This window comes from Anomaloglossus baeobatrachus, chromosome 4, assembly GCF_048569485.1.
Source record: "Anomaloglossus baeobatrachus isolate aAnoBae1 chromosome 4, aAnoBae1.hap1, whole genome shotgun sequence".
In the NCBI taxonomy this organism is placed as follows: domain Eukaryota; kingdom Metazoa; phylum Chordata; class Amphibia; order Anura; family Aromobatidae; genus Anomaloglossus; species Anomaloglossus baeobatrachus.
In genome coordinates, this window is record NC_134356.1 from 564061389 (window position 1) to 564073202 (window position 11814).

At 42.8% G+C, this 11814-nt stretch overlaps 1 protein-coding gene across 2 annotated transcripts in view; it reads left to right on the forward strand.

The window, feature by feature from the left end:
• PLEKHO2 (pleckstrin homology domain containing O2) overlaps nt 1-11285 on the forward strand; it is a 297712-nt gene extending 286427 nt beyond the window's left edge. For both annotated transcript variants that reach the window (XM_075346017.1, XM_075346018.1), the window contains 3 exons: nt 2453-2557; nt 4792-4893; nt 6939-11285. In XM_075346017.1, the coding sequence (XP_075202132.1) occupies nt 2453-2557; nt 4792-4893; nt 6939-8528 (1797 nt within the window). In that variant the 3' untranslated portion in view covers nt 8529-11285. The remainder of the gene's footprint in view (nt 1-2452; nt 2558-4791; nt 4894-6938) is intronic.
• Nucleotides 11286-11814: the final 529 nt, after the last annotated feature.

Consider the following 11814-nt stretch of genomic DNA (forward strand, 5'->3'; position numbering starts at 1 on the left):
TTGGGGTTAATAAAGTGGTTAAAGAGAACATTTTTTGTTTTTTATTTCAAATAAAATATTTTTTGGCGTTTGTGTTTATTTACTTTTACTTACAGATTAATGATGAGAGGGTGTCTCATAGACGCTTGTCATGATTAATCTAGGACTTGGTGGCTGCTGTGGGCTGCCATTAACTCCCTCATTACCCCGAATACCACTGCATCAGGGCATTTGGGATGAGCTGGGTAAAGTGCCAGGACTGTCACATCTAATGGGTGTGGCAATTCCGGGCATCTGTTGGCTGATATTTTTAGGCTGGGGGTCTCCCAATAACGTGGGTCTCCCCAGCCTGAGAATACCAACCCCTAGCTGTGAGGCTTTATCTTGGCTAAGTATCAAAATTGGGGGGGACCACACACCATTTTTTTAAAATTTATTTTACTGTATGATATAGACCCGCCCACCGGCGGCTGTGATTCGTTGGAGTCAGAGAGCTGTCACTCAGCATGAGGGCGGGTCTGATGTGCAACCAATCACGGCCACTGGTGTGCGGGGAAAGCAGTGAATATGTAATGAGGCTAATGAGCAGGTGCAGTGAATATGTATGAGCCTAATGAGCAGGTAGGGAAAAAGAAGACAGGCAGTGTGGCCAATGTGACAGCCACGCCGCGCTGGTGATTGGTGAGTATGAAGTGCTTGGAGAGAGATGCTGGCAATGTTTTGTGCACAAAATGGTGGCAGCCAGCCAATCACAGTAATGCTACAGCCAATATGGCTGCAGCATTACTCTGATTGGTTAAGAAGCCCAGCATGTTTATTGGCTGAAAATCAGGCGCCAAACATGTTGGGGGGCACACCCAAATATAGCGAGGTGAATACACCATTACTCGCTATATAACGAATAGCCCACGTACCGTACTATTCTGCGAATAGTAACGAATACATTCATTCATCACTTATGGAGACATCTGTGAACAGCAATTTTCAAGTCCTGCCACAGATTCATAATGGATTTAGGTCTGGACTGTGACTGGGCCGTTCACAAACATGAATATGCTTTCATCTAAACCATCCATTGTAGCTCTGGCAGTATGTTTAGGGTCCTTGTCCTTCTGAAAGACAATCTGTCTATTGAAGGTCTAAATTTTAAGAACCAAAATGTTACTTTATTTTTGGATTGCAATTATTATTGTTATTCTTCATTTATCGCTTAGAGTGCTGGATTCAATTTTTGATGCTGGATTTATGGAGTGGTATTTTGTCTGAGCATCCGTTAATACACAGAGTGATATGTACCCTATTTCAGCTCATATTATAGATGGCACGTCTATGTGACTGAAAGTTAGTGGAAGAAGTAAGCTCATTTTTTTCTGGGTGCCTGTTACGGATGTGTCACAGGTGACAGACAGTCATGTGGTGTCTGGCCATAGAAGGTCACAGCATTTGACTGCGCAGAATGCTCCTTGACTTTGTTCCTGCTGTTAGTATTCATTGGAATAGGTAGCTTTCCTGCTGGATTCATCTCTCCCCCTTTTGGACCCAGCAGGAGCTCATCTTCAACAAAGCTGCTGATCATCAGAATTATGTTGGTATTTAAATACCCCTTCCTTCCTTAGACTGGTGCTGGTGATATTTTTCACTTCATTCAAGCCTTGGTTGCAAGCAGGTGGCCTGTACTCCTCTGTGCTATTGTTGCTGAAAACTGTGCTGAGCTTCTACCTGTGTCATCAGTAGATAAGTAGTTCATGCATTTTCTCCCTGTGTGTCCTTCTTGTCTTGTCTATAGTGTTTAGTGGGGTTGACGAAGAGCTTATCCCATCTGTTCCCTATTTAGGGCCAAGCACTATGGATACCTAGGGTCAGGTATCCGGCTCGGCACATAGGTGCAGAACCTATCTAGGGTGGTGAGGGACCCCAGGGACCAGCAGTAGGTTTGGTCAGGGATCACAATCTTCCCCTTCTAAGACACAGCGTTTCTCTACTCTTCCCTTTCGCCATTCAGTTGATACTTCCCTGTACCTAGCGTGACAGTGCCACACTTTCAGTACTGCAATGAGGCACATGTCTAATGCTATTAACCTGCAGATTAACCCCATATATGCGGGATAGTAGCATTATATAACTTGACACGTTCCCTTAAATATAGCTTGACCCCCAGTTTTTCCCCCAAACCTCCATATGCATGCACGCTCAACTCATTGGGAGTGAGCAGAAGCAGAATCTTCTGGAAATGGCTTATCATTAGGAAGAGCAAAAACATCGAGAGTTGAATCTCATTACGTCCGATCCTTCTGTCTTCTGCCATCATGATTTGGTGAGAGTTGGTCCAAACGAAAACTTGGGTTCAGATGAATTTATACTAGTGTGTATAGGGGCCACTCAAATTAATAGATACAGATGGAGATACATACCTTTGATACATAAATTCATGAAATACTAAATGGACAGTGAATAATATAAATTGTCGTCTTAGGTTCCAGATGTGAAATTTCAAGCTAGGAACGCAGAAGAAAGAGATGTCTGGATCCAGGCTCTGAATGATGGGATAAACCGAGGCAAAAACAAAGTCTTTGATGAGGTAGTGTAACGAAAGAAGATACGTTGGTGAATTAAAGACGAAACCCCATGTAAATCACAAGGTGATAGTTTGTAATGCAGGGCTGTTCATTGTATGTAACTGGGGCAGGAAGGTACAAGCATAGTTTGGAATTAGCAATCACCAGGGTACATACTAGTCTTCTCTAATCTCTTCTTCCTCTTCCACTTTCTCCACATGTGTCTATCATGTGTTTATTGCTAATACAGTCATGAAGTAAGAATATGCATAGTATAGGCCACATGCATGCTCAGAGATATAAGGAATTAATCTATTTTATGGTTTCCATTTATTGATCTATCAGATAACACCCTAGCCAGCTGTAAATGTTGTATGTAATACCTATTTAAAAAAAGAAACATAAGCCCCGATTGATCATTTGCATTTTTTTGTAGTCACTTTGCTTTTGTTGTCTCTTGGTACAGTGAAGGAAATAATTATTTGATCCCTTGTAGCCCATTCCAGCCATGTGCAGGTCTATGATCCTGTCCCTGGCATCCTTAGAAAGCTCTTTGGTCTTGCCCATGTTGTAGAGGTTACAGTCTGACTGATATATTGAGTCTGTGGACAGGAGTCATTTATACGCGTAACACTTTAAAACAGCTGTCTATAATGCAGGTGATTAGGAGTGTATAACTGCTCTGTAGGAACCAGAACTCTTAATGGTTGGTAGTGGATCAAATACTTATTTCTCCCTGAAAAATGCAAATAACTTTATACAATTTATACAATGTGATTTTCTGGATTATATTTTGGATATTCTATCTCTCACTGTTCAAATTATAGACCGTTCATGTCTTTATCAGTGGGCAAACTTACAAAATCAGCAAGGGATCAAATAATTATTTCCTTCACTGTATTCATTAACATTTTTTGTGCCAGATTCTTTAAAATGGCACACTTGGTTCATGAATTTTGTGTAAAATCAAAAACATTCTTGGTTTTCATCCTTAAGGCTATGTGCGCACTAGAAAGTGCCTTTTTCTTAAGAAAAAAACGGACCCTCTGAAAGAAGCCCGCACCCGCAGTAAAAACCACGGTAAAACCGCACCCACGTTTATGCCGCGATTTACCGTGGTTTACCGCGGATTTTCCGCAAATTGGTTCCTGTGGTTTTTACCATTATCTATGGCAAAAAACGCAGGTATCTGCAGAAAAGAAGTGACCTGCTCATTAATTCCGCAGCGGAAAATCCACGGGTAAATCCACGGGTATAAAAAAACGCAGTGTGCGCACAGCATTTTTTAAAACCCATAGGATTTGCTGGGGAATGACTGCAGCAATGTTAGACGCATTTTCTGCAGCAATTCCGTGGCAAAATCCGTGGTAAAACCGCAGGGTGCGCACAGGGCCTAATGGGGTTTTTGTTTTACACTTTTTAGCAAAATAAGTTACATGTCCCACTAACGTGTGGTAAAATTTGCCCAATAAATTCAGGGGTACATAAAATCACCCAAGGGGAGAACTGGAAAAAAATTGTGCATAATTTTGGGTTCGTTTTTATTTTAAATTATTAAATAAAGTAAAAATGTTTAAGAATTTAATGCATCTCGAAAACCTAAACACCGCCTTGACGAACATAAAGCCCCCCCCAAAAACATGGACATATAAAACAGACTTTAGAAAAAGCATAAATTGAGTGAAGAAAAAAGCCTCAAATGAAAAAAAGGCGAAAAATACAAAAAAGAGGCACAAATGCAATAACTAATTGGGCCCTTAGTGTTTTAATCATGCATTAAAGGGGTCGTCTGCTATTAGAGGGCTCTTTATTAATGGGCTGTGTGATATGATAAAAATTAAAATCAAAGAGAATTCCCACCACTCGGATTGGCCGCAGTGCTCACGTGGTGCCACTACTGGTATTAACATTACTAAGATCGCCTCTTTTAACTCCCAACTTATTTAGATGCTGCAGTACGACCCACCTACACACACTTCATCATGAGTCCAAATCTTTGCATGTCCAGTAATAAATCCCACAAAGCCCGCTGCCATAGGTGCCTTTGTGTTGACCTAGGGGTTCACTAAGTAGCTCTCCTTCCATTTTTTACTACAAAAGGACAAGAGAGTGAGGACGGAGTTTATATGAGGAAGGCTTAAAAATTCTCTGTATTTAAAGCTTATTAAACTGATTCTTATTTTTAGATTCCATTGTCTCCTGTTCTCTAATCTGTCTCATTCATTCTTAATTCTGTCTTGTCATTGTCCATCTTTAGGTTACGGTAGACCCCAAATGTTCACTAGAACATGTTACTCGGGACCGTGCTAAGACTGGAGCTGCTAAGAGAAGACCCCCCACTAGAATCCATCTCAAAGAGGTTTGTGAATACAAACATTTACAAAAATATGAATATTTAATTGATAGACATGCATTAGAAGAAATGACCTATAAATCACTGAGAAATACTGTCCTCTCACTATGTAAGACACAAGTGTGTTTTTTTTAGCATTGTTTCCTGTAGAATTACCCAAAATGCAGGAAATAGGCTAGGAAAGTTAGATATTAGATATTAAAAAGATGTTGCATTAAAGGGAATAAGTCAGTAAGATTTTACACCCCAAACTATTTATATGTGCATGTAGCTCTTTCAAAGACAAGTCTGGCAATACCTTTATATGGGATCACGCTAGGTACAGAGAAGTACCAAGTGAAAGGGAAACCCTGTGTCTAGGGAAGGGAAAGATGGTGACCCCTGACCAAACCTACCATTGGCCACTGACTTCCCTCACAACCCTAGATAGGGTCTGCACCTATGCACTGAGATATCGACCCTGAAATAAGCCCTAGGTAGGGAATGGATGGCGTGAGCACTTAGTCAACCCCACTAAGCTCTAAAGAAGACATAGGGATCAGAAACAGGGGGAAGGTAAACAGATAAGTTGTTTCCAGATGACTCAGCTAGAGGAACTGCAACAACAAAGTTTCTCTGGATGAATCGAAGCTACTTGAACTCAAGGCTTGTTAGGGCTATTAGACCTATCACCAGCACAGAGTATGGGAGATTGAGGGTATTTAAAGACACAAAGGGAAGTGCTGAAGATTAAGGGCATGTGCGCACGTGTGCGTATTGCATGCATTTACGCTGCGTCTAGCACTACACTACAAATCACTGCAGAAATTTCAGCATGTAGGTGCGCACACAGCCTAACACCTGAAAAAGTAAGGAAATCCAGTGTTCCAAAGAGAAAGGAATAAACCCTTAGCAGGGAAAAAAGGGAAAGTCACAGAGCAGCTTGTATAGCCAAACGCTGCAACCTTTACAGCCGGAAACTATAGAACTGTCTGTCATGCGTGACAGACCCATGACATATAGCTGGGCGGGGAATAGAGCTGGAGTGACAGAGGCTTCAGATCTACAAATAGTTTTTGAGACTCTTTTGAATGTTAATTCAAACGTTGATTTCTCAGTAATGGAGGAACAGGCTGGCCATGTAAAGGTATTTCTAGACTTGTCTTTGTAAGAGTTACATGCACATATAAATAGTTTGAAAGTGAAATCCTGTTGACAGATTCCCTATAAAAACTTGGTATAGTATCCAGCAGTCATATATTTCTTGAAGAGAAATTAGAAAGTCCCATGGAACTGTAATCTAGCTATGAAACACCACTATATTACTACCGGAACTTCAGACAACTGAGCATCTCTTTTAAAGGGAATCTGTTACATGGATTTGCCCAAATATATAATTATCACCATATTCTTTGTCACATTAACAATGTTACGTACTACTTTTATAGATAAAATTCTTACTATCTGGCGGATGCAGTATGCTAATTCAAGCTCCATTAGTCAACAAGGTGGCCGCTTCTTTGAACAGTCATGCTGTCTGTGCTATAATTATGGCCATGGTGGAATTATTTACATTCCAAAGTGGGTCTGAAATAACCAGAAGAGCCCCTAAAAACTTGTTTCTAAAACATGTGCAGTGAAGCCATATGTACTTACCATGACAGCATGTGTAAATTGCGCATGTGCTGATAGACAGAACTGTGCTACGGTGCTGCAGGTGAAGTCAAGGGCAAGTATACTCGAATTCCCTGTGCATGCCCAGGAAGCATAGAGTAACATGGTGGCAAATATAAGTTAGTCAGTGATAACTGGATTTTACCACATGTATAAAAATTATCTTACCTAGTAAACTGCACAGGTATTATATGAGGGTCCTGTACCTTTATAAATACAGGTGGATTTTTTGTGTGTAGAGGTTGAGGATAAAGGATACATGTTCATTCATCCATATTGGAGAATAACCAAGTAACATAAATAATAGCCCTTAAAAACTTGAACATTCAAATGTAATATGATTGTAAATTGTTTTTCATTCTATAACCAGTAGTGTTTGGCAATTTGTCTTACTGCAGGTGGCAGATGCCGCTGCCGATGATTCCCTGAGACTAGGGCTGGAAGCTTTGGACACTGGGATTTTAACAGTAGTTCCACCTACTCCAAAAGAAAAGGATGAGGAACCAAAACCCCAGAAGGAATCAGTACAGATCCCAATGCCACCCACAAAGCAAAACAATCTTCCAACCTCAGAATCATCAATTCATCCAGCAGAACCAAAACTCCAGAAGGAACCAGTGAAGATCCCAATGCCACCCACAAAGCAAAACAATCTTCTAACCTCAGAATCATCAATTCATCCAGAAGAACCAAAACTCCAGAAGGAACCAGTGAAGATCCCAATGCCACCCACAAAGCAAAACAATCTTCTAACCTCAGAATCATCAATTCATCCAGAAGAACCAAAACTCCAGAAGGAACCAGTGAAGATCCCAATGCCACCCACAAAGCAAAACAATCTTCCAACCTCAGAATCATCAATTCATCCAGAAGAACCAAAACTCAAGAAGGAACCAGTGAAGATCCCAATGCCACTCACAAAGCAAAATAATCTTCCCAGCATGGAATCGTCCAATTCTGAAACAGATAGTGATGCTCAAGTTTCTCATGTGCCACCTCCTCCTTCCAAAAGCTTGAAAGAAAACATTTATGCTCGTGAAAAGCTGCTGTCTGAAAATTCAGAAACAGATGTGGAAAATAAATCAGAACCTGAAGTTTTCAACAGTCCAAGTGAACAAAATATAAGAAATGTAGTAAGTTCCCCACCAAAACCACCACCTAAAATTCTGTCAGACAAGATGAAGATTAAATGGGTAAGGCCGTCTTCTGAGTTGATGGAAAAAGAGGACATATCAGTCGAGAGAGGAAGCAAAGAGAATCTGGTAGAAATTCAGAAAACGAGTCCTTGTCAAACTATGATATGTGACAATATAGAAATAGAGGAGAAAAAAGGTAGTACAAAAAGTCTACCAGATGGAAATGAGGTGGAATCAAATGATGTGGATGATGACCAAAGTGATACAGAAGAAACACGAAATGACAAGTCTATAGAAAGGACAACGGAAGAAAAGCACATCTTTGGTGAGAATGACATAACAACAGATGATAGTCAAACGTCATCAACTGAACAACCAGTTATTTTCTTGGATGACACAAATATATCTCCAAGATTCCTGAACAAAAGACAAAACAAGCCTGTGCCAGCAGAACGTCATCTCATTGATAGCAAACCGAAAGCATCTTCTATGGGAGACCTTTTGTCAGAGAGAAATGTAGACTTTGGAAGCAAAAAGGATGGCTCTATGGTAAACCTAACTAAGGACCGGTTAAACATAGTGGAGATGAAGTTGGCATGTGGCAGGCAGAGAACAGAAACCCTTTTAAACAAGGTTTTAAATGGGCAGCATGAAAAAGCAGAAGAGGGCAGTGGGCTGGATGTTAATTCTGCAACACTTCTCAATAAAGTGATGAGAGACCTTCAAGAAGCTTCTGAAGCACTAAAGGAGATCAAGGGACCCAACAATGCAACACCAGAAGGAGGGACTGATGGGCAAAAAGAAAAACAGAAGGAATTACTTGCACTCCAAAGGAGAACTGTTCATTTTTAGTACTTGTTGGAAAGTAAATGTATTTGTACATAATATACAGTGACAGCACAAATCGCTTCAGCACTTTATCTATAGTCAGTCTCTATTTGCACCTTGAGGATGATACCAAGCATATGCTACTAGCGTTTCCACACCATCCAGTGTGGCCATAAAATGGCCATGTTCTTGTTATTTTTCTTAAACTTTTTTATTTATATAAAGTCCTTATTATTTCACCAAATATATTTTGAGAAGGCCAATATAATCTAGTCAAGAAAAAAATGCACTAATCAGGCTCTCAGCCCATCATATTATCCAGATGGAAGACCAAATGGTCAAAATCCAAAATAAGATACTTATTATCCATATAGAACCTTTGGTCATGTCTTGTAATTCAAAGCCAAATGTCCAGTATTTGCATACAGTATATACCAGATCAGAACCCCAATTTGTAGACACAGTCTTTCAGGGTGATTGCCCCTCGTCAGTGCAAAGTATGGGAACTGATCTGGCTTATGAGAAGCTATAGTGGGATCTAGAGGGGCATTGCAGCTCTAAGACCCCTGACTGGCAGCCAGAGTGGCTTGTCAGGTCTCCGCAAGGAGAAAAGTTTCCATACTTTGCACTGATGAGGGGCAATCACTCCGAAATACCGTATCTGAAAATTGGGGTTCTGATCTGATATAAATCCTAAGTCATATGAAAAGGCTTGTTAAAGGGCCACTTTTGACTTTTAGGATTGCTACTTCCAATAGGTGGCGCTAGAGTTCGTCTCCTTTCTCCCCGGGGAGACAATTTGAATATTTCCCAGAGGGGCATTACAGCTTTAAGCCCCCTCATTGGCAGCCAGACTGGCTTGTTAGGTCTCCGCAAGGAGAAAAGTTTTCCCCTTTGATCATAGAGTATATAGAAAGTATAAGGATGGGGCCACACGGTGATTACTGTGATCCCCTCACATGACACTTGGCTCACGCTGGAAGTACAGCAGAGCCGAGTGTCATGCTAGTGTCCCTGCGACTGATGTCCGACTGTGCCAGCGGACCTCAGCTGCAGGGGGCGGGTCGGCGCTGCGGAGGGGAGGGAGGAATTTATCTCCCTCTCTCCTCTGTAGCCGGCTATTGCCATTCTCGCTCTGCACTCGCAGTACACCAGTGTACCGCGAGTGCAGTGCGATTTTTCTCTCGCCCCATACACTTGATTGGGTGCGAGAGAAAGAGTCTCGCATTACAGATGCAGCATGCTGCCATTGTTTCCCCGGTCCGATTAGGGCTGAGAAAATAATCGCTCATGGGTGCTGATACACGAGCTCTAGATCCTAGTGGAATGCGATGTTTTATCGCACTCCACTCGCACCGTTTTTCTCGCCGTTTGTCTTATGCCTAAGAGCTGGTGTTGAATATGCAAATTACCTATTAAGAGAGGGAGAGGAGAGGTCTTGATCTCTAGTGCCACCAATTGGAAGAGAAGCATTGCATGGCCTCTAAAGAGTGCTGCGACATCGCTACCGATATATCGTCGGGGTTATGTCGTTAGTGACGCACATCCGGCGCCGGTAGCAACATCGCAGCGTGTTACACCAAGGAGCAACGATCGCAAAATCGTTCAAAAACGGTGATCGTTGACACGTCGCTCCTTTCCTTAATATCGCTGCTGCCACAGGTATGATGTTGTTCCACAGATCGCTATGTGTGACACCGCAGGAACAACGAACATCTCCTTACCTGCGTCCACCGGCAATGAGGAAGGAAGGAGGTGGGATGGATGTTACGTCCCGCTCATCTCCGCCCCTCCGCTTCTATTGGCCGGCCACTTAGTGACGTCGCTATGACACCGAACGCACCTCCCCCTTGAGGGAGGGATTTTTCGGCATCAACAGCGATGTCGCTGACAAGGTATGTGCGTGTGACGCAGCAAGCACCAAATGTCGCACGAACGGCGGGGGCGGGTGCTATCGTGCGTGACATCACTAGCAATCGCTAGCGATGTCGCAGCGTGTAAAGCACTCTTAAGCCTCCTTACCAGTTCCAGGCATGTCACTCTCCACACGGAGAGAGTAAGCTGTGGACAAACGAGCGCAATAGGGTCTTACCCAGTAAAAAATGTGAAGCAATTAAGTAGGGTGGTTGCTCACCTTTTGTGGTTGTGCCTAACACAACCTGTTGTAAAGTTTAGAAACAGCTCCTGAAGCTACGAGCCCTAAGGCTGAGAATGATCCAAAAGGAACAGGGAAAGTGATGTGGTTAACTCTGCGCAGCTGGAGGGTGATGAAATAGCCAAACGTTGAATGCAGATGATAGGTGGTTTATTTCTCAACGCGTTTCAGGTATGTGGTGGCTTTCCTGAAGAAGAAGTAAGAATCACTTTGAAATGCGTTGATAAATAAACCACCGATCATCTGCACATGCAACATTTGGCTATTTTATCCCTCTCTACAAGGAGAAATATTACCCCTTTAATCCCAGACTTAAGCTTCTTCTACAGCCAAATCAAATGTCATACATTGCACTGATGAGGGGCAACACCCCAAAACACAGTGTTTTCAAATTGAGATTCAGCTTTCATCCTAAGTCCTATGGGAAGGCTCGTTAAAGGATCAATATTGACTTTTAGGGGCACTCTGCACACTACGACATCGCAAGCTGATGCTTGCGATGCCGAGCTCAATAGTCCCCGCCCCGTCGCAGCTGCGATATCATGGTGATAGCTGGCGTAGTGAACATTATCGCTACGCCAGCTTCACATGCATTCACCTGCCCTGCGACGTCGCTTTGGCCAGCGACCCCCCTCCTTATTAAGAGGGCGGGTCGTGCGACGTCATAGCGACGTCACACGGCAAGCGGCCAATAGAAGCGGAGGGGCAGAGATGAGCGGGACGTAAAAATCCCGCCCACCTCCTTCCATCCGCATAGCTAGCGTGAGCCGCAGGTAAGGAGATGTTCCTCGCTCCTGCGGCTTTACACACAGCGATGTGTGATGCCGCTGGAACAAGGAACAACATCGTAACATCGGTCATTTCCAAATTAAGTAAATGACCGACGCTACACCGATGATACGATTACGACGATTTTGCGCTCGTTAATCGTATCAAAAAGGCTTTACACACTACGATATCGCCTGCGACGGCGGATGTGCGTCACTTTCAATTTGACCCCACCGACATCGCACCTGCGATGTCGTAGCGTGCAAAGTGCCCCTTAGGGGTACTTTGCACACTACGACATCGCAGGTGCGATGTCGGTGGGGTCATGTCGAAAGTGATCTCGACATCGTAGTGTGTAAGTCCTACATGATACGATTAACGAGCGCA